The sequence below is a fragment of the Saccopteryx leptura genome, chromosome 1, assembly GCF_036850995.1.
Source record: "Saccopteryx leptura isolate mSacLep1 chromosome 1, mSacLep1_pri_phased_curated, whole genome shotgun sequence".
Classification (NCBI taxonomy): Eukaryota; Metazoa; Chordata; class Mammalia; order Chiroptera; family Emballonuridae; genus Saccopteryx; species Saccopteryx leptura.
The window spans coordinates 271,272,937-271,300,136 of NC_089503.1; the positions used below are offsets into that span (position 1 = coordinate 271,272,937).

At 37.5% G+C, this 27,200-nt stretch overlaps 1 protein-coding gene across 9 annotated transcripts in view; it reads left to right on the plus strand.

Annotated features, from left to right (window-relative positions):
- Nucleotides 1-27,200, plus strand: part of STK38L (serine/threonine kinase 38 like) — a 101,303-nt gene that overhangs the window by 67,987 nt on the left and 6,116 nt on the right. For all 9 annotated transcript variants that reach the window (XM_066353358.1, XM_066353424.1, XM_066353368.1 and 6 more), the window contains 10 exons: nucleotides 2,508-2,559; nucleotides 8,056-8,178; nucleotides 8,400-8,483; nucleotides 14,741-14,864; nucleotides 16,454-16,608; nucleotides 16,892-16,994; nucleotides 17,159-17,220; nucleotides 20,524-20,641; nucleotides 21,078-21,201; nucleotides 22,184-22,279. In XM_066353358.1, coding sequence (XP_066209455.1) covers nucleotides 2,508-2,559; nucleotides 8,056-8,178; nucleotides 8,400-8,483; nucleotides 14,741-14,864; nucleotides 16,454-16,608; nucleotides 16,892-16,994; nucleotides 17,159-17,220; nucleotides 20,524-20,641; nucleotides 21,078-21,201; nucleotides 22,184-22,279 — 1,041 coding nt within the window. The remainder of the gene's footprint in view (nucleotides 1-2,507; nucleotides 2,560-8,055; nucleotides 8,179-8,399; nucleotides 8,484-14,740; nucleotides 14,865-16,453; nucleotides 16,609-16,891; nucleotides 16,995-17,158; nucleotides 17,221-20,523; nucleotides 20,642-21,077; nucleotides 21,202-22,183; nucleotides 22,280-27,200) is intronic.

Genomic DNA, 27,200 nt, shown 5'->3' on the forward strand with positions numbered 1-27,200 from the left:
TTGTGCCTGGACAAACTGTGGTGCAGCTTCAGTGAAACAGGACTCGAGAAGAAGAAGCAGGGTTGGAACTTAATTTTGGCCAGGTCTCACTGCAGATTAGACATAGCCGAGGAGAGGTTAGAACTAGAAGATTAAACAATCGTTCAGAAGTCCATGAGAGACAGAGCAAGAAAATATGAAGGAGAGTTAAACAGAGACTTGTAAGGAAAGCTAACATACCTTTAATCAAAGTTCCTAAAGGAAGAGAGGGAAGAGACTGACACAGAGGCAAGTCAAACTAAGAATTTGTCCTCATAAAAATTCCAAAAGGGTCACTTTAGGCAGGAGGAAACAGAAGCTTTAAGTGTATAATGGGTAGATAAATTCCAAATTTCTGTTCACAAACAAGCTTTAAGTATAAATAGGTAGATAAATTCCAACAAAAATTCACTGTATAAAAACCAATAATAATGATAATATCATAGGCATTTAAAAAAATAGAATTAAAATAACAGTAACAGTTGACTGTCAGTTGAGGGAAGTGGAGTTAAAGTGTTCTTGGCTATCTTTGCATCTCTAAGAATAGAGATAGAACATAGGATGAAGTTAATTTCAGGCTTTGACAAAGTAAGTGTACATGTAATTTCTAGGGTAGCCACTAAAAGAATACAAATAAAATTTGTAACTTCCAAATTGTAGAAGGAAAAAATGGAATGGAGGAGAGGGGGAAAATCAGTTCAAAGAAGGCAAGAGAAAACAAAAAACCAAAACACCAAATAGTGGGCACAAATAGAAACCACAAAATAAATTAGAAATAAATCCAAATATATCAGCAGTTACACTAGTTGTAAATGTGATGCAAGTCCCTGGAAGGGTCCACACCATCGAGGGAGATCACACAGCGGAGGAGAACCAGGGAAAGACCTGTTTTTCTCAGGAGGTAGATGCCCAAGTCATTCATCAGAATTTTAAAGGTTCATTGTCTCTTCTTGCCGAAACCTGTTAAGTAATTCAGTTTTCTCCTTTATTTCCAAACAAAGGAGAGTAAGAATAAAAGTATCTGCTGTTGAGGGCTCATCTGGTTTGAGCAAAAGCTCACCAGCTTGAGCCCAAGGTCGCTGGCTCCAGCAAGGGGTTACTCCATCTGCTGAAGGCCTGCGGTCAAGGCACGTATGAGAAAGCAATCAATGAACAATTAAGGTGTTGCAATGTGCAACGAAAAACTAATGGTTGATGCTTCTCATCTCTCTGTTCCTGCCTGTCTGTCCCTGTCTATCCCTCTCTCTGACTCTCTCTCTGTCTCTGTAAAAAAAAAAAGTATCTGCTGTTACTAAAAAAAATAAAAGTGTCATCTTGATGGTGCCACGGAAGTCATATTAAACAGCTAATACTACACTTTGTTAAGTATATGATTATCTAACCACTATGCTGTACACCTGAAACTAATACAGAATAATACTGAATGAAAACTGTAATCGAAAAAATAAAATAAAGAAGTATTACAATATTAAATATATTGTAAAAAAAAAGTTTAAGAAAATGTGAATTTTTAAGGCTTAACTGGATAAATACATAAGCCAAATAAAGTAACAATCAAAGAACAAAATGTTAGAGCATTTTAGAGGAAAACTATTTTTTAAAAGGTATAAGAGATGTCATAGGTGTCCCTGTCTAGTTATGGCACAAATGAAAGTCACTGCCTCTCTCTCCTGAGGGAGGATTTCCAAATGACGTCTTGGCAAAAAAGGGGGCTAGAGATCTGACAGAACAATGAAGTTGCTTGTATGTTGCTGTCCCTCCTAGATTAATGGTCCTCTTACTCTTGGGATTCTTTCTGCAGAGGAGAAAACAAGCAGCTCTGCAGCGCCCAGAGGTGCAGGGTAGCAGGCACAGAATCCGATATTCGGCTTATTTCGTTCTAAGGTTGGGTGTACGGGAGTCATATGTGGACAAAAGATAAAAAGCAGTGTGGTGAACACCAAGGTGCCTACTACAAATGCTGAGGAGTCGGGTGAAGAATATGTTCTGAGGTCTCATCTTCTCCACTTGGGTGCTGATTTATGAATAAGCTCTAGATATTTTTGCTAGGAATTTTCTTTAGGAAAGAAAAAGAAGTGATCTTAATGGATTAAGAGAGAGGTTGCTTACCTTTGGACATACTGCTATATATAACAAATACCCAACAATGTGGATGATAGTTTCAATCCTCAACCCCTCTCCCCATGCAGATAAATTCTGGAAAGTTAGTTTTGTTCTAGCATACTCCAAAACTAATTAGGAAGAGTTTAGGAAAAATCAATATAATAGAAATAAAATACTGTTCACTTGGAAATGAATTGCAAAATTTGTACCACCACCATTTCTCTAGTTACTAGTTCATGCATCCTGTCCTTCCACCACACACACACACACACACACACACACACACACACACACACACACACAACTTGAATAAACAAATAGACATTTTAAAATGGGAATAGTTAGGAATGTATTTAAAATTTAAATTATTTTTTTCTTTTGTTAAGGCAGAAGAAATTAGAAGTGGCCATGGAAGAAGAAGGATTAGCAGATGAAGAGGTAAGGTTAGCTGTGATCACTATGATTGTAGTTAACAATACTGTATTATATACTTGGAAGTTGCTAAGCGAATGGATCTTAAATGTTCTCACTACAAAAAAAATAGTAGTTCTTTGAGGTGATGGATACATTAACTAACCTTACTGTGGTAATACTTTGCAATAGAAATGTGGATCAAATCATCACGTTGTATACCTTAAACTTACAAAATATTCTATGCCATTTCTGAATAAAGCAGGGGAGAAATACAATAATTACTGTGCAAAAGCACCCAAGTGATTTTTGCATGTATTGATACCATGATTTTACAACTTAGATGATGTGGATTTTATTGTTTGAACATGGGCTTCTTTCTTTGTTGCTACGATGGAGGTCTTTAAAAGAAAGCAGCTTTTTAAAAAATTCCAAGAACGTAGATTTAGTGATAATAGATATTTGCAGTATTTGAGGTTTGTGGAATAAGAGGTTCCCAAGAAGAATTAATCATCACCAAGTCTTCTCAAGCATGTTTCTACGTCCCGTCCAGTTCTGCAGCCCAGGGCCACCATCCTAGTTTAAACTCCTGTGTATTTCTCCTAAAGAACAACTGCCTCAGCTCATCTTCCTCTAGTCCTGGCCCTGCTCCCCCCTGTAGTTATTCTGTACACTGCAGCCAGAGTTATTTGTCTAAAATCAGACTGGATCACATCACTCTTTTTTAGCTTATTATCCTTCATTGGCTCCTGAGTGCTCCCGGGATAAAAGTGTTCTCTTGAACATTGGTGTACATACAAGACCCCTCTTCACCTCTGCTTACCTCTTTCTAGCCTCATCCTGTCACCACATGCTCACATTGACCAACAGTATTGAATTACTTTAGTTCTCATGCTCTTGCCTATAGACCATTGCTGCTTGGAACTTCCTTACTCCTGCCTGACTCTCATTATTCTTCAGGGGCTGTAGGTCTCCCTTTAAGCATCACTTTCACCGGAAAGCTGTGCTAATCTCTTGAGGTACTCCTTCTGCGTTCTGCCACAACACTGTTCCTGGTTTAGGTCTATATTTCAGTCTATAGAGAAATAAGACTAAGCACATCATTCCTCATTTTTATTCACTAGTATGAATAACTTTCTTATTAATAACCTTATAATTATGTTAATTTATAGTATACATCATTATATTGTTAGAGAACTCTTGTGCCTAAGCTCTCAATTTGAAATCTGGAAGAGAAATTACAAAAGCAGATACCCAAAGCCAAGCGAGCAACATAAACGAGAGAAGTCGGCTGGGTTGGTTTTATAATATCATTTTAGGTTATATTATTTTGATCCAACATCCTTTGTTTGCATAGTCAATTCATAAGAATACTTTTTCTCTTCCAAAAGAAATAGATCTTTTCCTTTTTCTAAAATATTTGATTCTCACAATTTATCTTTTGATAAAGTCACACAACATTTCACTTTACTTAAAAAAAAAAAGGAGTAGCAGCCACTTACACATGTCACCCAGCAACTGGCATCAGCAGTGGAGACTGACAAATGAGAGAACCTATGCCCATCGAAAGGGAGCTATTACTGTTGGCCTGGTGTTTTTCAAGAGAAACTGGAATACTGGACTTTTATGTGAAATCACCTCCTTTTAAAAATACTGACAAGTAATTCAAATGTATTAAAATAACTTGCAGGCCACGTCAAATATATTTGTAAGTTGAATACAGTTTGTAGCTTCCAGTTTGTAAGCTGTCTTTACTAGGAAGTACTAAGTATATTAGAACTCTTTTTGTTAGTTCTTCTAAATGACTTGTAGAAAATGTGAGATGATTTTCCCCCTAAAAAATAGTAAGTGGCCCCTAATGACCATTTATAAAATTAAAATTTTTAAAGATATTTTAATTCCACAAATGATTATTGTTAGACCCCAGGCAAGGTCCTAGATCAGGTGTGGCCAACAGTTTTTGCCCCTGGGCCAGATTAGAAAGAAACTTTTTTCAAGGGCCGGATGAAATATTAAAATTAAAAAATGTTAAATACAAAAATGATTTGTTTAAGTAAACAAAATTTTATTATGTAATTTGTTTATGAATAAATGTGAGTGAAAAAAATTTTAATATACAATATTATTTTAATAAAAATATAATTACATATCGTATAAATATCCAAACTGTATTGCAATCAATCAAAACAATATTCAATTAATAGGATGAGCTTGAAGGGGTTATATTGCAAATAAAACAATTATTTCATTTTACAAACAGCCTGGACATGTTTTCAGTTATCAACTGCAGCTGTTGTCTGTGCTACAATGCCACTTGCTTCAGCACACTTGACCACAAAAATAATGAATTGTTTGACCTTGGGTACGCACTGGCAAACTCCGCCTAAAAGAATGTGGTTTTCACATCGCCACTAAATGTCAAACAGTTCATATCGAGTACAGACAAGTACAAAAGTTGTAAATCTTTATAATGTAATTTTTAAAAAAAATAAAGAAGTATCGCGAATCCATTCGACCAATTATTGGAAGTTAACCCTAGATTAGCCACACGCGGAATTCTTTTCCTCATATCACTATCTTCTTAAATATCTTGATTTCCAATAATCAAAGACGCTTCCGCTTCTGAGTAGCTGAGATTTTTAAGTAGCGGAGAATATTAAAAATTTAATCGTGGGCCTCGTAAACTCATTATGCGGGCCGGATCCAGCCATGCCTGTCCTAGATGATCCAAAATTCTATAAAATAGACATACATTTTCAACCTAATATAAACTATCTTAGAACTATCTTTATGTGGACTTTTCCAAGAAATTGTTTTATTAAAATAAGAATCTAGCTTTTAATGAAAACTAATATTCATCCTAATGCATTCTGTAATAGAAAATTATTTGTGAAAGTTACGTGTGAAAACTAAATTGTGTAGTGTAGTCACAAAAGCATGTATCTTGAGGTCAAGCTGCCTGCTGAACCCTTTCCTCTCCCAGGACTCCTGTGTACACTGTCTTGTACACGGACTGAGTGCCCTTCAGAGTGTGAGGTGGAGGCCCACACCCATTTAAAAAGGAATGAGGGAAGAAAGCAATGTATTTCTAGCTTCATAGTGCTTAAGAAAATCCCATTAAACATGGAATATTATTTAATCTAATGGAAAATCAAAATAGGCAAGTTTGAGCCATAGAAGAGAGCCATGAGATGTTAACCTCTGTCCACAGATTTTTGATGTCCTCTTTGTAGAGGAAAGATGTGATCACCACAAAAATGTTACTTGTTTTTGAAGGCAACTTAATCTACAAAAGTTGTGGGCAGTTATGTCAATCTGCTTTTTTTCATCATGTCTTCTTTTTAATGAGAACTTTCTTCAGCTACCTCTGGACTATATAACATGGACTTTGAAATTTAAGACTGATATCATGGATTAGATTTTTTAAAAATAATGTAACAACGTTATAGGCATTTTCCCATTTTTGTAAGATTATATATTCCATACATTAGGGATTCTCCTTTTTTGCCATCAAATAGCTGTCTCCAACACATAAATATTGTTTACTTGCTGCATTACACAAGCTATCAAATATTAATAAACTCTTATTCTCTTTATTTGCCTCTCATCTGTCAATTTTGAGTATAATTTATGAAACTGCAATAAGGTTCTCTTCATTCAGATGAGACATTTCTGAAACTACTCCAACTATACTGTTTTATAATCTACAAAGTCAGAAATCTAGAATATCTTTTAAAATTCTCATATTTATTCATTTATGTAATTAAAAGAGGAGGTAGCTTCACTGCTTTGAAAGACAGTACTACAGAGCCACCATGTGGCCTTTTAAATTATAGTCCTACAGTCTAAAACTTTTTTTGATCTTTTTGTTCTGTTAGTGATTTTTTCAAACTGTTATTCAAAAGGCATTTTTGAACAAAAAAATTATCTTCACTGTTTCTATTACTGATGTGCCTGAGTGTATAATTTTATTTAGCTGTTTAAAGATGTTTAAATTGAAGATACAGTTTCTTAATTTTATCCTGTTAGATTAACTTTGTTGGAAGTATCAGAATTCCATTGCATTGATGATATATATTTACATTTTTTTGAGAGAAAGACAGAAAGAGGGGAAGGGAGAAAGATGAGAAGTATTAATTCATCGTTGCGTCACTTTATCACTTCTCATATATGCCTTGACCAGGGGGCTCAAGACAAGCTAGTGACCCCTTGCTCAAGCCAGTGATCTTGGGCTTCAAGCTGGTGACCCCACACTACAGCCGGCAACGTTGGGGTTTTCAAACCTAGTATCTCAGTATTGCAGGTTGTCACTCTGTCCACTGTGCCACCACTGGTGGGGCATATTTACATATTTTCAATTAATACTTGACCCTTTTGAAAATATATATGCAAGGGTAGGAAGGACTATTTAGTAATTGTATCTTGAGCTATGTTTAGCAGCAATGTTTTGGAGCTGTTACAGTCATTTTGACTTGTCTTCTTCTTAGAACTGAACCACTGAAAGCTTGATAGAGTTCAGTTGAAGATGAACAGGGTTTTAATTTTTTCACGATTTTGTTTATTTCCCACTCTATGTTACCAGGAGCTATGTCAAAAAAACCCCAGAATTGCCTGACCTGTGGTGGTGCAATGGATAAAGTGTTGACCTGGAAATGCTGAGGTTGCCGGTTTGAAACCCTGGGCTTGCCTGGTCAAGGCACATATGAGAGTTGATGCTTCCAGCTCCTCCCCCCTTCTGTCTCTCCTCTGTCTCTCCCTCTCCTCTCTAAAATGAATAAAAAAAAAAAAATTAAAAAAAATTTTTGTTTGGTGAGGGGAATAATGAAATATTGAACAATGAAACAGATATCTAATTCCAAATGTAACCTTCAGGTATTTTGTAATGTTTCTTGTTAATGCTAGTTATTTTATTGTGATCTCTGGAGAATGAATTATGAAATTCCTGACTTGAATATTTGAATGACTTCTTCATGTAATTATTTTTGTTGCAATTTTGTATTCTCAGGAATTTGTGTGCGGAGTCTCAAGCTGTTTATTAAAATTTGTCCAAGGATAAATTCTACCATAAGTGAATCTCTGTGGAAATGCTGTCTTGTTATTTTGGTCTCATAAATCTTAGTAGTTTTGACAGAGCAACCTTGGAATTTAAGGAATTGAAGCCAAGTAGATTTCTTGTCAGAATCAGTATCAGAATACTATTTGCATTTCCTGAAGTTTAATTTTTATTTTTGAAATAAGTTAGCATATAGATGAAAGAATATGATGAACTAGTAAAGACAAAATATTTAATGGAGTATACCTCAAAAATAAGATTTATCATTCATTAAAAAAAAAGTTTTCCTTAGATTGTTTTGTACTTTCCATGCTTAATCAATATTTGACTTCGGTAAATAAGTTATAGCAACAGTATATAAAATATAAAATACTTCACTCCCATTTTTATGTGTCTCATCTTTTAATGTGCTAGGCTTCCTTTGAAACATGATTTTAAAGTCATATTTTTAAATTGTCTTTTTTAAATAGAAAAAGTTGCGCCGATCACAACATGCTCGCAAGGAAACAGAGTTCTTACGGCTCAAGAGGACCAGACTGGGCTTGGACGACTTTGAGTCTCTGAAAGTTATAGGAAGAGGAGCATTTGGAGAGGTGTGGCTCTTTTTTAAAGTCATTGCTATTGAAAATATGTGTCTTAAGATAGATTAAAATAGTTAAATATATATAAAAATAGTGTAATTTGAATAGAACTCCTACAGTTCCATGAATGGCAAATTGCAACACTGTTTTCTCTAAAGGTATCTACCTTTTGCTCCTAACTAAATAGTAGTGACTGTTAAACATTTGTAATGTGATCAGTTTTTACATTCCAGGTGCGGCTAGTCCAGAAGAAAGATACAGGCCATATCTATGCAATGAAGATACTGAGAAAAGCTGACATGCTTGAAAAAGAACAGGTATGTTCTCTCACACACATCACCAAGGGAACATCCTCTAAGTAGGGGTTAGAGTAAGTGTCGATGTTGGACTTTTTAAAAATAAATCCACACATCTTACTATATAACCTGTTAATTTTTTTGATAGCTTGTTTCATTGTTTCTTAATTCTTATAGTTAAAATTTCTTCTAAATTTATACTCTAAATATGTATTGCTCTGTTCAGGCTGCCCTAACAAAACACCACAGATTAGTGACTTGACCAACAGAAATTAATTTCCTTATAGTTCTGGAGGGTGGGAGTCTGCAGTCAGGATTCTGGCGGGGTTTGGTTTAGGGTGAGGGCTCCCTTCCTGGTTTGCAGGCAGCTGCATCTCAGTAAGCACCCACATAGCCTTTCCTTGGTGTGTGCACAGAGAGAGAGAGTGGGAGCTCTCTGGTTTCTCCTATAAGGACACCCCTCCCCCCACTGGGACTTACTTAACCTTAATTACCTCCTTAGAGGCTCCATTTCCAAAGCCAGTGATACTTGGGGTTTGGGCTTTGTTATGGGAATCTGGGGAGAACACAAGCATTCAATCCATGACAAAATACCTTTTTTTTTTACTTCAGTGAAAATGAAGGATAATTCTCACTACCCTCAATCTTTTGCCACATATCAAAAAACCAGACCAGTTTCCTGACAATTTGCTGATTGTGTATATATTTATATATTTCCAAACTCTGTAACCACTCCAATTTCATACTTCTGGGCTCTCTTTATGTTTCCTGTGATTTAATGTGGCTTAAGTGGTGGCCATAAATCTGCAAACATCAGTAGTATTTCATGTATTTACCTGTGTGTCCCGTCTGGGTAGACACTCTGTATAGCCCTAAATGAGTACATATGCTAGTGAGGGCCTCCACAGTGGGGTGGAGAGGGAGATGGTACCTTTCTGAACCTAATGATTTAGTTTAGTCTTTTAGTGCCTGCCTGAAGCTCACTTTATTACAGCAACATAATATTAATTTTTATTTAAGTATGGCCCAATTGAATTTTCATTGCATTTTTTTACTTAATTTTTATTTTATTCATCCAAGTATTTGTTTGTTCTAGGTTCTGGGAACATAGTAATTGACAGGACAAACCTGATCCTTGTTCTTCTGTAGCAGTGGGGTAGACAGCTACTACAGACAGTCATGATTGATTAGTCCTATGAAGAACGTTTTAGCAAAGGATAAAGTGGTGCACATGCTCTGAGTTTAGAAGGGGGAAGCATCAGCGCAGGGAAGGTTTCTCTGAGGCGAGAACAATTAATGAGAGACTGAATAATGGGGAAGAATGACATACAGAGACCTGGCAGAACAAATAACCACGTGGCGAATGCAGAGGCCCTGTGCAAAGAAGAGAAAGAAGCCATTGTGGCTAGAATTCATTGAGTGGAGAGTGGTCCAGGATGTAGTGAGAGAGGCAGGCAGGACCAGGCTATGTGGGGCTTTGAAGACCAAGATAGAGAGTTTGGGTTTTATTCTAAATGCACTAGGAAGACACTGTTTATATTTAGCCAGGGGAGTGGCATGTCTGATTGATGCTCTACAAAGATGAATCACTTCCTTTGCTTGTTGATAGGAGAAACAAGAATTGAAGCAGGAGGCCCTGGCTGGCTGGCTCAGTGGTAGAGCGTTGGCCTGGTGTGCAGGAGTCCCGGGTTAGATTCCTGGCCAGGGCACACAGGAGAAGCGCCCATCTGCTTCTCCACCCCTCCCCCTCTCCTTCCTCTCTGTCTCTCTCTTCCCCTCCCGCAGCCAAGGCTTCATTGGAGCAAAGTTGGCCCGGGCGCTGAGGATGGCTCTGTGGCCTCTGCCTCAGGCGCTAGAATGGCTCTGGTTGCAACAAAGTGACGCCCCAGATGGGCAGAGCATCGCTCCCTGGTGGGCATGCCGGGTGGATCCTGGTCAGGCGCATGTGGGAGTCTGTCTGACTGCCTCCCCGTTTCCAACTTCAGAAAAAAAAAAAAAGAATTGAAGCAGGGAAACCAGTTGAGAGACCATAGCATAGCATTTCCAGCCAGGATGTATGACTGTATACTATGGGTATAGCAGTGGAACTGAAGAAAAGTCAGACAGATGAAGTATGTGTTTCAGGAAAGGAGCCAGCCTGATATCTTGCGATGTGCTCTTTGTTGGGGGGTGAGCAGAAGGATGAGGATAGTGAGGAAAAAGGGAAGACTCCAGCCGAATACCTGGAGTTTTACTTAGGAATGGAGTGCATAATAGAGTTATTTTCTGATTGAGGAAATGACCGAGGAAGGAACAGGTTTGGAGACAGTGGGAATCAAGAATTCTTTTTGTAGCATGTGAGGTTTGAGCTGCCCTGTTAGATATCCAAGTAGAAATATTAAGCTGACATTGACTAAGTTATGGGGAGAAAATTGACTAGAAATATACTGTAACTTGGAAGTCACCAACATATTGATAATATTTAAAGTTATAAGACAAGATGAAATTGCCAAGGGAACAAATGTAGATTGACAAGAAAAGAGGGTCTGGATCTAAGCCCTAGGGAACACTAAGCAGAGGAGAAACTAGTACAGGAGTCTGAGAGAGAACATCTAATCAGACAGGACAACCTAGGAGAACATGGTCTGGGAGCCAAGAGAAGGGAGTGTTTAAAGGAGGACATGACAGGTCAGCTGTGTTGACTGCTACTTAGAAAGAGCAAGAGGAAGACAGGTCACTGGATGTCACAGTGTGGGGACTTTGAATAACTTGGCAAGGACAACTCCAATGTACTGGAGGGCAGAAGCCTAACTGGATTGGAGGGGAAATAAATAGGAAGCGAGAAGTGGAGATAGCAAGTATAGAAAAATCTTTCATATAAAGCAGAACAAAGAATGGATTAGCAAAGTGAGATTTAGGGTCAAAAGGCGGGTTAGGGGTCTTATGTTGGTTTTTTTTGACAGGAAGTGTTTCATGCTGATTGGGAGAACCCATTAAGAAGAGAAAAGTTGACCATGCAAGAGAAGGAGGGAAGATAACTATAGTAGTACACTGGAAGACAGGAGTTGATCTTTGATAGGAGTGGGGACCTATTCATTGAAAGAGGAAGGAAAAGCAGAGAAAATTAGAGCAAACAGGGTGGTTGATCTGAGCATATAAAGTGCCAAGTTTCTGCCTGAGTGCAAACAAGTGAGGTCATCAGCTCAGCGCAAAGGAAGAAGATAGATTGTTGGAGGTGTAAGGAGAGAGAACTTGTGAAATAGTCTCAACTATTGACCAGAAGTGTGGGAAAGCAGACATGCTAAGGAAATACAGTTGAACACCAGCTGAGATTTGCAGTCATGAATGTAGTGAAAATAGTCATTAATTAGGTGATTTTTCTCCAATAATACTTAGTTGCTCTGGGGCAGAGTAGACACAATAGACAGAAAATTGGGATTAACTAGGGTTGGGGTTTGGCCAGGCAAATACAACGGAGGGAATGAAGGACAGGGGAGTTCAAGGCATTTACAAAAGAGTGATCATAAGAATGATGGAATCTAGCCTGGGTAGTGAAAGAACTGAGGTTATGAGGCGAGTAATAAAGTAAAAGTGGTAGGGTTTATGGAATGCAGATTAAAATACAAGGATGAGATACCTAGAAAGTTAAAGGTGGAGATCAGAAACAGAGTTCCTTAAAGTTGAGATTTTAGAGGGTGCACAATGGTTGGTGAGAAGGACAAAAAGAGTACCATGTGTGTCTGAGGTGTAGTAGTGGAAAAGACCCCTGGAGGTGAGGAGGAAGTCAGCGCACTTTGCAGATAGGGTATTTGATGGTTTATCTTTGTGGGAGTTAGCAAGCCATGAGCTAAAGTCATGACTGAGTGAGAGGGATTGACCAGGAATTCCATAAAGGATAGCTGTGAGGAAGGATGATGGCCGATGTCATCTCACAGCATGTGCTTCACAGAGCTGGAAAGAAGGACAGTGTCACAGTGGCTCAGAAGCAGCTGTGACAATGAGCAGAAAACCTACCCCCTCACCCAGCCGCAGCTAAAAGAAAAGCAGGTCATCTTGAGCATTTACTCTGCAGGAAGACAGAACCCTGGGCAGACAGACAGCTGGTTTCAGTTGGGACGAGGTGGTTGGAGCCATTCAGAGATCAGGTGATAGGGGATTTTGTTGAAGACAGACTAATTACAGAGGGTTTGGAGGGCAAGGAAGGTCGAGATACTGAGGTATATTAGAGAATTATAGGTAATGATGGGTATAAGTGTTTGAGACAGGGAGATAAACAAGACTCTAACAAAGCCGTAATGAGGTTAGTCCTGGATAGGGTTTTAAAGACAAAAGGCAGAGTTAGGTCCAGCTGCAGTCTGTAGTTACTAGCCACCTGTGGCTGCTGGACTTAATGTAGCTTTTCTGAATTAAGGTGTGTTGTAAATGGAAAATACACACCAGCTTTTAGACACTTGCTGTGAAAAAAAAAAAGTAAAATATTTCAATAATTTTATATTGATTACACTGAAATGAAACCATTTGGGATAAATGAGGTTATTAAACTATATTATTAAAATTTTTTCACTTGTTTCTTTTTACTTATTATATGATTGCTATAAAATTTAATGTTACGTATGTGACTTACATTAAATTTCTATTGGCTAGATCTTGTCCAGAATACTTTGCCAGGTTGCAGAGCTTCTGACCACTCGTTACCATGCAGGAGCTGTCTCACTGGAACCCAACATTAAGTCTGTTTTTGCACTTTGGGGTTGTTTTTCTCCTATGAAAATTAGTCTGCATTTGTCACCACTGAATTTGTTTAGAAAACCTTTCCCACTCAATTCTAATACATCATTATTTTAAGATTTTATCACATTTACTTTGATGCTAATTACTCCACAAAATTAAGTGGCAACTTCTGTCTTTACTATTGTGGTACCAGATTACTACACATGGCACTTTCAATCCTTTGGACATATAGGTCCATTTTGAAAATATATTTTCTAATCTGGCTTTAAGATATTTAAAAATAATCAAGCCAAGTTTATGATATAGTTGTTTTTCCTGATAATACCAGATGTAACACCAAAAGTTTAAGGTTTTTCCTTAATCACTTAGAAGGCTTTGTAAAAGACAGTAGGTAAGAATGTTGAAACAGACCCAGAGAGAGTGTAAAGTTTTTTGATACCAGAAAACAATATCTTAATTTTCAACTTTAATTCTTCTGCTTTGATCTCAGAGCAATTATCATTCTAGATAATAATACAGTAATCTCAAATGTGATATTTTAAGCAGATCATATTTTATTATCATGAAAAACTTTACAAAATCTGAGTGCTCATGTATTTTGGGCCAGAATACATAGTGGTGCACAATGAAAATAGCAAAAGCATAAACTCAAATTATATTTTAATTAGTCTATCAAGAAAGAATGTACAAATATATTAATATAAAAACATCTGAAAATTGATTATATGAATTGCACAAATGACTCACTTTATAAAATAGCCTAGGCCTGACCTGTGGTGGTGCAGTGAAGAAAGCGTTGACCTGGAACACTGAGGTCACCGGTTCAAAACCCTGGGTTTGCCTGGTCAAGGCACATATGGGAGTTGATGTTTCCTGCTACCCCCCCCCCCCTAAAATGAATAGATAAAATCTTAAAAAAAAAAAAATATATATATATATATATTCTAGCCTATTAAATGAATTCTAGTAATTGTGTACCTGACAAATCAGTAGCAAACCTTCCCCAGATTACATTAATTTGCTATAGATTATGTGTATAGATATTATAGAGGTGTTATAACAAAATAATATAAATTTATTATGAACATTTTTACTTCTTAAAAGAACCAAATGGTTAAAGACCAAGTCAAGTCCTTTGACTAATAACAGTTAAAAATAGTTTGCTAAGGACTCTTTGTCATACCAATTTATAAAGCATTGCTTAATACTTTAAACTTCTAAAAGTCAGACTAGGGCCCTAAATTTATAAGACAAAGCCTGGATCCTTGTATAGGTGGAGAATATGGTTGAAAAGGTTTTAGACTAGTCATTTTTTTACCTCAAAGGTCTCAGCTTCCCCTGTTCTACCCATGGATCCTACCTTTTCAGGGCTAAAGTATAAGCTAAAGTAAACTATGTCCTGAGGTTCTCCATATTTCATTAGAATATGAACATACAAATGTTTCAAATCTTTTCTAAAACTCCAGCTTTCCTTCGTGACTTCAAGGAACTGGATGGATAATTGTAAGAGGTAAGCTTGAAAAATGTGTAATGTGTTACAATTATTTTCTCAAAATACATTCATCTAGGTGGCTCATATTCGAGCAGAAAGAGATATTTTGGTAGAAGCAGATGGTGCCTGGGTGGTGAAGATGTTTTACAGTTTTCAAGATAAGAGGAACCTTTATCTTATCATGGAATTTCTCCCTGGAGGTAAAAGCAAATATAACAGCAATGATAGACTGACACAAGCAGTCACTGTGTGATTATAGTTATACTGATTAGGGTACTTTCATAGTCCTAGCTCTGAGATTTCAGTCAGTCATAGTGTTCCAATAGTCCCTCCTGTAATAATGCTAATTTTGATCACAAATCAGATTATTTTGAAGGAATAATAAAGTTGGCACAGTTTTAATGCTGCCATTCTAGGTTTACTGTATATAATTAGTTAGAATGTTTTAAGTCTAGAATTAAGAACAATAAGTTACTAAAGAAAGGCAACCCAGTGGGCAAATTACAGACAACCTCCGAAAGATAACTCTGGCTAGTCTATAAATATATAGGAAAATCTTCAACTTCACCTTTATTCAGAAAAATGCAAATTGAATAAGAATGAGATACCATTTTGCACTCGTCTGGTTAATAAAAACATTAAAAGCAGGTGAAGCTGTGGAGAAGCTGGCCTCATGTATATAAACTAACCTGTAACTCTTATGGAGAGTGATTCATACATAGCAGGAAAGTGGCCAATGATGGTGTCCTGCAATCCTAGAATTCCACAACTGGCTGTGTTCCCGAGGAGTCTCCCCACACCCATGTACAGGAGACCTGTAAAAGGGTGCTCACTTCAGCATTGCCATGATAGTGAAAAACTGGATGCAAAATAAATGCCACCCATGGAAGAATGGATAGATAAAATGCAACATAATTATTGTGATGAAATGTTTTATAGTAGTTAAAAGTCAGGAGCTGTATCTGTTTCAAGAGTAAGATCTCAGAAACAGTGGAGTAATAAAGCAAGCTGTGCAGTTACATATACAATTGATGTCATTTATGTAATTTTCTAAAAACCTACAGAAGCCTATAAGTTCACAGATTAGTATATAAGTATATGAAGACATTTAAAAATAAGCCAGAAGAATACACAGCAAACAAATGCATGATAGCTGTGACTCAACAAAAAGAGAAGAGAATAGAATGGGAATGGAGGACAAAGAATACTTCTACCTTGTTTTTTTTAAAAAAGAGTCTTGAAGCATCATGAAAATATCATATATTAACAATTATCAATTTCAAGCTGTAAGTTCACCAGTGTTTGTTCTTTTGCCTCCTTTTAAAGAAAAAATTTCCTTGAAAATAAAAGAATGTCTAGAGGTGAGTCTTTTAGTGGAATGATGTCCTATTTTTGCTAGCCCAATGAGCTCTGCGTGTTTTTGAAACTTGAATTTGAAAGAATGTATCTAGTTTCCAGGTGTGCTTACTGAATCATTTTCCAGTTTGACATGTTTTTCTCAACAATTTATATTGGATGTTGAGTGGTAGCTATTACTTCATTGTTATCTCTGCTTTGATTTGATTTCACATACTTTCTGTCTTAAACCTATTAAATATCATAAAACTTTTGCTTATGCAATGACACTTTCTTATTTGGCCCTAGAGATGGTTGGAGGTATACTGGGTGGATCATAAAATGCAAAAGCCAGGCATATGTTGTGTAGATACAAAGAAAGCTTTTACAGGTATTCCCCTTTTGAGGCATTTCCACTACATGATACTTACTTTCCTTTATTTCTCCTTTATAGGTGACATGATGACATTGCTAATGAAGAAAGATACCTTGACAGAAGAGGAAACACAGTTCTATATTTCAGAGACTGTTCTGGCAATAGATGCAATTCACCAGTTGGGTTTCATCCATCGGGATATTAAACCAGACAACCTTTTGTTGGATGCCAAGGCATGTGAATAAACTGGTGAATTATTAGGTTGTTAATTATTTGATGGAGGAATAGTGCTGATTTTGTGATTGGAAATGGACAACTGCAACTCATATTATTGCTAAATTACATTTTTTCCTAGAATGATGCAATCCTCATCAAATATTTATATTACATTTCATTTGTATGAATTCTAAGTAAGATTTTTATAATTGAATTTTAAAAAGTTTATAATAAAGCTTTTGTTTCAAAGTTAATATAATCCACTGATTTTACTAGGGTTATTTATTTATTTATTTTTAGGGTCATGTAAAATTATCTGATTTTGGTTTATGCACGGGATTAAAGAAAGCTCACAGGACTGAATTCTACAGAAACCTTACACACAACCCACCAAGTGACTTCTGTAAGTTTGATTTTTTTGGGGGGGAGTTAGTTAAAGTAGTATAGCTATTTTAATTCAGTATTGTTGAGAACTAAAGGTTCTCTCTTTAAAATAAAGTGTTTAAATGTGTATTTTGTGGTGAGAGTTTTCTTCTCATGATTATTATTCTGTCATGTTGAAATTAGCATTTCAGAACATGAACTCAAAGAGGAAAGCAGAAACATGGAAGAAGAACAGGAGACAGCTGGTGAGTTAGCCACGTTTTTAAGGAACAGTTTCATGCCCTGGTTCTAAAATTTCCTTTGGTTTCTGCTTGATTTTATGTCTTTCACAATGATTAGTACTTTGCAGCAGTGATAGAGCTTGTGCTGGGATCACCAGTTTTCTTAGTTTCTCTGTAATGTTGCCTTGCCTGTAAAGTGAAATGCTGATTTTTACTTTATGATTTAACTTTATAAAGCATATCTGTAATTAAGAAATTTCTGTTTACTAGTAATTAGCACTTTATATAAAACTCACTGTGATAAGTGTGTTAAGTGTAATTCTAGTGAATGCCTTGTGATTTCCATTTTTCCCTTTTCCATACTTGTCCCAATACAACAGATATCAGTCAGCACCTGAAAGGTTGTTGTGTGTTTCTAAGAACTTTTTTTTTCTTTGTATTTTTCTGAAGTGAGAAGTGGGGAGGCAGAGAGACAGACCTCCCACATGTACCCGACCAGGATCCACCGGGCAAGCCACTAGGGGGCGATGCTCTGCCCATCTGGGGCCCTTCGTCCTTTGCAACTGGAGCCATTCCAGTGCCTGAGGCGGTGCTCCAGTGGAGCTTTGGCTGTGGGAGGGAAAGAGAGAAATAGAGAGGAAAGAGAGGGGTAAGGGTGGAGAAGCAGATGGGCACCTCTCCTATGTGCCCTGGCTGGGAATCAAACCCAGGACTTCCACATGCCATGCCAATTCTCTACCACTGAGCCAACCAGCCAGGGCCTCTAAGAACTTTTTTATAGACAGAATACACAGGAAGCTTGGCATGTTAATAGTCTCACAATGAATACAATTGGAAAGCAGATTTTACCATGGATAAATTACAGCTTTAATGTGCAGTAACACTATTTTTAATTCCACACTATTCTTTATTTGATATTTTTCCTTTATTAGCAAATAAAGAATCTCTGCCAATTTTCCTCCTTTCCTCTATCCTGTTAACTAGGTCTTTGAACATTCTTATGGTTAGGAATGTGCCTCTTGATTTTGTTTTCTAATTTCTATATAATGCCTAGCACTATAGCCACTCTGTAAATATATTAAATTCAACAAAGTGATGAAAATGAAATTAAGTCAACATTCCCTCAAGAAGGTAAAGAGATAGGAAGTTAATAGTTTATACTCTCAAACCAAATAAAATGGTCTTTGCATTATTGAGCTTCTTTCATTAGCCACCAAAATTGCAAGCTTCCTGAGCTTGTAAAATATTTTAGTGGTTTTCAAAGTTTTTTTTTATTTTTTATTCAGTGAGAGACAGTCTCCCACATATGCCCTTACAGGGATCCAACCAGCAAGCCCACTAGAGGGCAATTCTCTGCCCATCTGGGTGTTGCTCTGTTGCTCAGCAATCGAGCTCTTCTTAGTGCCTGAGGCGGAGGCCATTGAGCCATCCTTAGAGCCTGGGGCCAACTTGCTCCAATTGAGCCATGGCTGCAGGAGGGGAAGAGAGAGAGGGAGAGAGAGAGAGAGAGAGAATTGAGGGGGAGGGCTGGAGAAGCAGATGGGCACTTCTGTGTGCCCTGACCGGGAATCAAACCTGGGACTTCCACACGCCAGCTAATGCTCTACCACTGAGCCAACTGGCCAGGGCCTTTAAAAATTTATTTTAAATGTTAAAAACGTTTTGAGCTATGCATTAACAAAAACTTTCTTCTACTTTTAAATGTGTCACTTTTAGATTAGATTTTACAATTGAGAAAATAATTGCAGTATTTTCTACTTTAAAAGGGAAAAATGAATATTGCTTAAAAATGTGGATATTCTGTAACTCCCTATTTACAGAATATTTACAGATGATTACTTATGTGCAATGTTTTACTATTCTGTGGCAATCATTATAACTATTTCCCCATGTGTAAGACTCACCCTTTCCCCGAAAAATTTGGGGTCTAAAAACTGGGTGCATCTTATGCAGTGGTTGTAGATTTTTTTTACTTCCATTTCCCGCTTTTTCGTGCTTGTTTTGCGCTCATTGTTGAAGACAGTGATTTGTCATCAAACACAGATGAGATCAAGCTAATTTGAGAGTTTTGAAAGTGATGAGGAGTTGTATGAATTTTACGATGAGTTCAATAACTTTATGTAATACTTTTATTTTTTTCTTTCAAATTTTGGACCCCAAAATTAAGATGCATCTTATACATGGGAGTGTCTTATACATGGGGAAATATGGTATATGTATAGTGTTTCCCAAGGGAGAAGTAGAGGGGATTCTTTTGTATTTTGGGCAGGAAATTCCTTCAGGACCTGTATCCTCTGCCCACTAAATATCAGTCATGTCCTCCCCTATCTCATTGAAATGACAGAAACCCGCTCTCACACATTTTTAAATGGCCCCTAGAGCAGTGATCCCCAACCTTTTCTGGGCCATGGACTGGTTTAATGTTAGAAAATATATTCACGGACTGGCCTTTAGGGTGGGATGGATAAATACACAAAATAAAATTATGCGACTGGCGTAAAAACTGTGGTATTTTAAATTATAATTGTCGAACTTACGAGACAAGTGTCAAGAGTGAGTCTTAGATGGATTAACAGAGGGAATCTGGTCATTTTTTAAAAATAAAACATCGTTCAGACTTAAATATAAATAAAACAGAAATAATGTAAGTTATTTATTCTTTCTTTGTGGACCGGTACCAAATGGCCCACGGACTGGTACTGGTCCGCGGGTTGGGGACCACTGCCCTAGAGTACTACCCTTAGGTAAGAAATATTTCCTTAAATAAATACTTTTTGTAAGACTTTATATATGATTTAAGAATTGCTTCCTAATGAATGAGTAGTGGTCTGGAATTAGGTTTATTATGAAAATACCTGATGTTTATATATATTGTAGGTTGTAGCAGTTTACAAAGCACATTCCTTTTATTGTTTTATCCTCATGAACTGTTCAGACAGGTATTGTGACTCCAATTTTATGTAAGCAGAAGTCTGTGCTCAGAAAGGTTGAATGACCTGCCTAAGAACACATTAGTACTGAGTGGGGAAGCCAGGCCTACTGGGCTCAACCTTTTTATTATTTTTTTGAAATGGATTAAAGGCTAAGTGTATATAAATAACTTAGTTGAGCTTCTTGGGGGCAGAAATCATGTCTTAAATAACATATTATCTTATTCAATACCTATCACTTAAGCCTTATACATGATAAACATGCAAACCAAATAAAAAGAAAAATTAACTTCTGTATATATTTCTGTATATATTGCTTTTTTATAGTAGTGAGTCATACTCATATCTTCCAAAAAATATATTAAGAATGCTGGTTTGACAAGCTGTTCCTTTGCAGGCATATTCCACAGTTGGAACACCAGATTACATTGCACCGGAGGTATTCATGCAGACTGGTTACAACAAATTGTGTGACTGGTGGTCTTTGGGAGTGATTATGTATGAAATGCTAATAGGTATATTTTATGATTCATTTATGTACATACTAAATATATTTCCCTGGATGCTACTGATTAAACTTACGCAGATACCATGGGCTAATTTTCAGAACTCTTTTAAACCAATTTCTGACCCCCCTCCCCCAATGTTAAATACACCATGATAGACACCAATGAGCTCCCTAGAGACTGGGTTTCAGGAAGCAGGTATTTAATTGAACTTCCATGCATCAAAATTGCACTGGCTTGGCCTTTCAGATAAAAGGGGGGAGGGGAATGTTTCAAATCCTTTATTTTATTGACTTCATTAGGAATTTTATTATAACTTAACTGGTGGCCTTTTTTATTGTTAAATAAAACACTAAGGGCTACTTTGTTTCTTGTGACACATATAGTAGGTATAGCATATTTGATTATAAAAGCTGATAAAACTTTTTTTTTCTCTGATATGTAGGATACCCGCCTTTCTGCTCTGAAACACCTCAAGAGACATATAGAAAAGTAATGAACTGGAAAGAAACTCTGGTATTTCCCCCAGAAGTGCCGATATCTGAGAAAGCCAAGGATTTAATTCTTAGGTTAGTGGATAAGTCCCGAGAGGAGTTTGTGTATCTTAAAACTTAACAGGTGCCTAAAACACTAAATTGACCATTTCACTTTTGTGTGAGGGAAAGGACTACCACTGAAGTATAAAATCAAAGAAATGAATAAAGAAAAGGTGTTTTTTGTTACGTTTTGTTTTTTTAATGCCAAGTCTTAAAAGGAAGTATGCAGGAAAAAAAACAACTAGGAGTTAAGAAGAGGGAGGGTCTGGTATTGTTTCAGAGGTCACTCCTGTTAGAATGCAATGACCCCATCCCATTAAAGAGGAAAGGAAAATAAAATGTTAGTGGCAGCTCATGTCATAAAACTTTTTATATGAAATGTTATCTAAGCAAAAGAGTCCATTCTGTTTCTCAATTAAGATGAAGTGTTGATTCTGTTGTGGAGACTGGAAGAAATATAAATTGGGACAACCTATGGGAATGGCCATTGGCAGCACATTATGAAAAATCTCTAAGCTGTATGTGACTTTTGACCCAGCAGTTCTGCTTATGCTGATAATCAGATGAGTGTAGAGATTTAGGCACAATGTTTATTGCAATACTGTTTTTAGTAATGAAAAAATGAAAATCCTCTAAATGTTCAACAGTAGTGGATTAGCTAAATAAATTATAATATTTCCATATACAAATTTTAGAAAAAGAAATTGTGGGAAAAAATTTAATGATTTTGGGAAATTTTCTCAATATATTAAGTGAAAAGCCCTAAAATAGTAACTTACAGTATCAACATAATGTTTTTGTAATTAAAATAAAAGACTAGAAGGAAGCTGCTCCAAACTGTTTACAGTAGTTATCTCTGAATGATGCAATTACAGATGATTTATATTTTTTCCCACATTTCTCACAATAAACAGTTAAGTTCAATAAACAAAAATAGTGAAATGGTTGAAGTAATGCAAATAGAATACTTTAGATGTGATATGTGTATATTCATTTCTCTGTGTCCATTTTCTAGATTTTGTATTGATTCTGAAAATAGAATTGGAAATGGTGGAGTAGAAGAAATAAAAGGTCATCCTTTTTTTGAAGGTGTAGACTGGGGGCACATCAGGTACGTTCATAGGCTTTGAATGGGAGAGGGCTGAGTAGACTTAGTGATTAATTTGTCTCTTACTCTGCTTGATGTAATATAAGAAGTAACTGTTATAATTTTACTAAGTCAACTTTTTCCAGATTATATTAATATAAGTGAGTGAGACTATAATAGCTATAGCTAAATGACTGGTTTTAACACATACTCACTTTAAGGGGAAAATCACATATTGTACACCTGCTTAGATCTTTGTGTCCAGAGTTACTGTATTTTCCCATGTATAAGACGCACCCTTTTCCAAAAAATTTGGGGTCTAAAAACTGGGTGCATGCTATACAGCAGTTGTAGATTTTTTTACTTGCATTTCCTGCTTTTTCGCACTTGTTACCTTTGCACTCATTGTTTTGCACTTGTTACCGGTATATTATGGTAGGTTACTGTAAAGCCAGTATTTGCAGCTGCCATCAAAGCCACCTGGCCAATGCAGGTTCGCATTTGATTTGGATAGATGGTAAAGAGGCAACAGAGCCGAAAACTGGTGGTCCATTTTCCTTTATTCCAGCTTGCACCCGGCAAGCGAGTAAAAACACACACTGGGCTCCAAACCCCACTCAGTGCTCACAAAGCTACTTACTCATCTGAGGTTTCCTAGAATCAAAGGCTTCTACCTCACCAGTCTTACTCACCTCTGTTCCCCATCTCCTTCTCCTCCACAAACTAGCTTCTCCTTCCCCATTCTGCCATTTTGACTGCCTCCATGTGGCTTCCCTGCCCTGCCTCCATGGGCTCTTCCTAGAACGTAATCACTCTCCCCCAGAACAACGTGATCTCCCTCCAAATGGCCTCCTAGCTCCTCCTTTTAAAACCTTTTGGTGTGAAAGCCCTCCTCCAACACACATTAGCATAACCATGCCTCTTCCAAGCAAGAACGGCAATCAATTACTGTTATCTCCTAGGCAAGGGCCATCCATGTGGGCAGCGCCATCTTTAACAATAAGGGTGAGAAAAAATAACTTTATCTACCCAACAGTTATGTTTTGCCACGTTCTGTCCAGAAATGGCTCAGAAAAGATTTTCTTACAGTGCTGAATTCAGGTTGAAAGTGATCCAGTTTGCAAAAGTGAGTGGAAATTGTGCTGTTGAACGTTAAAGTTTGGTCCTCCTCCAACTGAGAAATCAATCCGAGACTGGCTACGGGAAGAAGAAACCCTACTGAGAACGCCACAGCAGAAGAAGGCCATGAGAGGCAAGTCAGTAAAACGGCCTGATTTAGAGAGGGGATTGAAGATAATGGATTGAAGAGCAAAGGGCAATTGGAATTCCTGTGTCCACAAAGCTGGTTCAGCATGAGGCAAGAAGAATTGCTGATGAAAAAGAAGTTACTGATTTCAAAGGAGGACACAACTGGTGCTTCAGGTTCATGAAACAGAATAGACTAAGCATGTGTATACTCACCAGACTTGCCCAAAAGTGCCTGAAAGCTATGAGCCGAAGGTCCCTGAATTTCATCGTTTTGTCATTCAATGTTGGAAGGAAGACACATCAGTTTGAGTTGGGACAGATTGCAAATATGGACGAAGTCTCCCTTCAATCTGATGTCCCAGGTAACAGAACTGTTGATAAGAAGGGGGTGAAAACTGTAACTGTGAAGACAAGTGGATATGAAAAGAGCCATTATACAGTTATTCTAGCTTGTTGTGCTGACGGAACCAAGCTGCCTCCTATGCTGATTTTCAAACACAAAACAATGCCAAAAGAAGACATTTTCTGAGGAGTGATTGTCCATGTTCATGACAAGAGTTGAATGGATTACAATGAGATGAAGATCTGGTTTGAGAAAGTTTGGAGAAGGAGACCAGGTGGGCTCTTACACAAACTTTCCCTATTGGTGCTTGATCAGTGCAGGGCACATGTAACAAAAAACACAAAGAAGACTGCTGCAGAGCAAAAAATAAAACTTACCGTCATACCTGGAGGCTTGACATCCCAGCTCCAACCACTTGATGTCAGCATTAACAAACCCTTCAAAGCTGCCATGAAAGACAAATAGAACCAGTGGAGGAAGTCTTCTGGGGACAATTTGACACGAGCAGGAAGAGTGAAGAAAACAACTATCAGAAAAGTTTGTACCTGGGTGAAAAGATCCTGGGATAATATCAAGATTGAGATAATTGTCAAGTCATTTAAGAAGTGTGGCATTTCAAATGCCATAGATAGAACTGAGGATGAGGCAATATATGAAGACAGTGATTCGTCATCAGACACAGATGAGGACAAGCTAATGGATGGGAGTTTTTTTTTTAAATTTATTTATTAAATTTAATGCAGTGACATTGATAAATCAGGGTACATATGTTGAGAGAAAACATCTCTAGATTATTTTGACATTTGATTGTGCTGTATACCCCTCCCCCAAAGTTAAATTGTCTTCTGTCACCTTCTATCTGGTTTTCTTTGTGCCCCTCCCCTCCCCCAACCCCTCACTCCTTCTTCGCCCCATCCCCCCTCCCCCCCAACCCCCCACCCCTATTGCCATCACATTCTTGTTTATGTCTCTGAGTCTCATTTTTATGTCCCTTCTATGTATGGATTCATATAGTTCTTAGTTTTTTTTCTGGTTTACTTATTTCACTCCGTATAATGTTATTAAGGTTCATCCATGTTATTGTAAATGATCCGATGTCATCATTTCTTATGGCTGAGTAGTATTCCATAGTATATATGTACCAAAGCTTTTTTTTTTTTTTTTGTATTTTTCTGAAGCTGGAAACGGGGAGAGACAGTCAGACAGACTCCCGCATGTGCCTGACCGGGATCCACCCGGCACGCCCACCAGGGGCGACGTTTTAACCACCAGGGGGCGATGCTCTGCCCCTCCGGGGTGTCGCTCCGCCTCGACCAGAGCCACTCTAGCGCCTGGGGCAGAGGCCAAGGGGCCATCCCCAGCGCCCAGGCCATCTTTGCTCCAATGGAGCCTTGGCTGCGGGAGGGGAAGAGAGAGACAGAGAGGAAGGGGGGGGTGGAGAAGCAAATGGGCGCCTCTCCTATGTGCCCTGGCTGGGAATCGAACCCGGGTCCCCCACACGCCAGGCCGACGCTCTACCGCTGAGCCAACCAGCCAGGACCTGTACCAAAGCTTTTTAATCCACTGTCCTCTGACGGACACTTGGGCTGTTTCCAGATCTTCGCTTTTGTGAACAATGCTGCCACAAACATGGGGGTGCATTTCTCCTTTTGGAGCCGTTCTATGGCGTCCTTGGGGTATATTCCTAAAAGTGGGATAGCTGAGTCAAAAGGCAGTTCGATTTTCAGTTTTTTGAGGAATCTCCATACTGTTTTCCACAGTGGCTGCACCAGTCTGCATTCCCACCAGCAGTGCAGGAGGGTTCCCTTTTCTCCACATCCTCGCCAGCAGTTATTCTGTGTTGTTTTGTTGATGAGTGCCATTCTGGCTGGTGTGAGGTGATATCTCATTGTGGTTTTAATTTGCATTTCTCTAATGATTAGTGATGTTGAGCATTTTTTCATATGCCTATTGGCCATCTGTATGTCCTCTTTGGAGAAGTGTCTATTCATCTTTTTTGCCCATTTTTGGATTGGATTGTCTTCCTGGTGTTGAGATTTACAAGTTCTTTATAAATTTTGGTTATTAACCCCTTATCAGACGTACTGTCAAATATGTTCTCCCATTGTGTAGTTTGTCTTTTTATTCTGTTCTTGTTGTCTTTAGCTGTGCAAAAGTTTTTTAGTTTAATATAGTCCCATTTGTTTATCCTGTCTTTTATTTCACTTCCCCGTGGAGATAAGTCAGCAAATATATTGCTCCAAGAGATGTCCGAGAGCTTACTGCCTATGTTTTCTTCTAAGATGCTTATGGTTTCACGGCCTACATTTAAGTCTTTTATCTATTTTGAGTTTATTTTTGTAAGTGGTGTAAGCTGGTGATCTAGTTTCATTTTTTTGCAGGTAGCTGTCCAATTTTCCCAACACCATTTGTTAAAGAGGCTGTCTTTACTCCATTGTATTTCCTTACCTCCTTTGTCAAATATCAGTTGTCCATAGAAATGTGGGTTTATTTCTGGGTTCTCTGTTCTGTTCCATTGATGTATATGCCTGTTCTTATGCCAGTACCAGGCTGTTTTGAGTACAATGGCCTTGTAGTACAACTTGATATCAGGAAGTGTGATACCTCCCACTTTATTCTTCTTTTTTAAGATTGCTGAGGCTATTCGTGTTCTTTTTTGGTTCCATACAAATTTTTGGAATATGTGGTCTATATCTTTGAAGTATGTCATTGGTATTTTAATTGGTATTGCATTGAATTTATAGATTGCTTTGGGTAAAATAGACATTTTAATGATGTTTATTCTTCCTAACCATGAGCACGGTATATGCTTCCACTTGTTTGTATCTTCCTTGATTTTTTTTATCAATGCTTTGTAATTTTCCGAGTACAAGTCTTTAGTCTCCTTGGTTAAGTTTACTCCTAGGTACTTTATTTTTTTGGTTGTAAATGTGAAAGGGATTGTTTCCTTAATTTCTCTTTCTGACTGTTCATTGTTGGTGTATAAAAATGCCTCTGATTTCTGAGTATTGATTTTATATCCTGCCACTTTGCTGAATTCATTTATCAGGTCCAGTAGTTTTTTGACTGAGACTTTAGGGTTTTCTATATACAATATCATATCATCTGCAAATAATGATAGTTTTACTTCTTCTTTTCCAACTTGAATGCCTTTTATTTCTTCTTCTTGTCTGATTGCTGTGGCTAGGACTTCCAGGACTATGTTAAGTAAGAGTGGTGAAAGGGGGCACCCCTGTCTTGTTCCTGATCTTTTTATTTTTTTATTTATTGATTTTTTTAGAGAGAGAGGAGTGAGAGAGAGAGACAGAGAGAGAGAGAGAGAAGGGGGAGGAGCAGGAAGCATCAACTCCCATA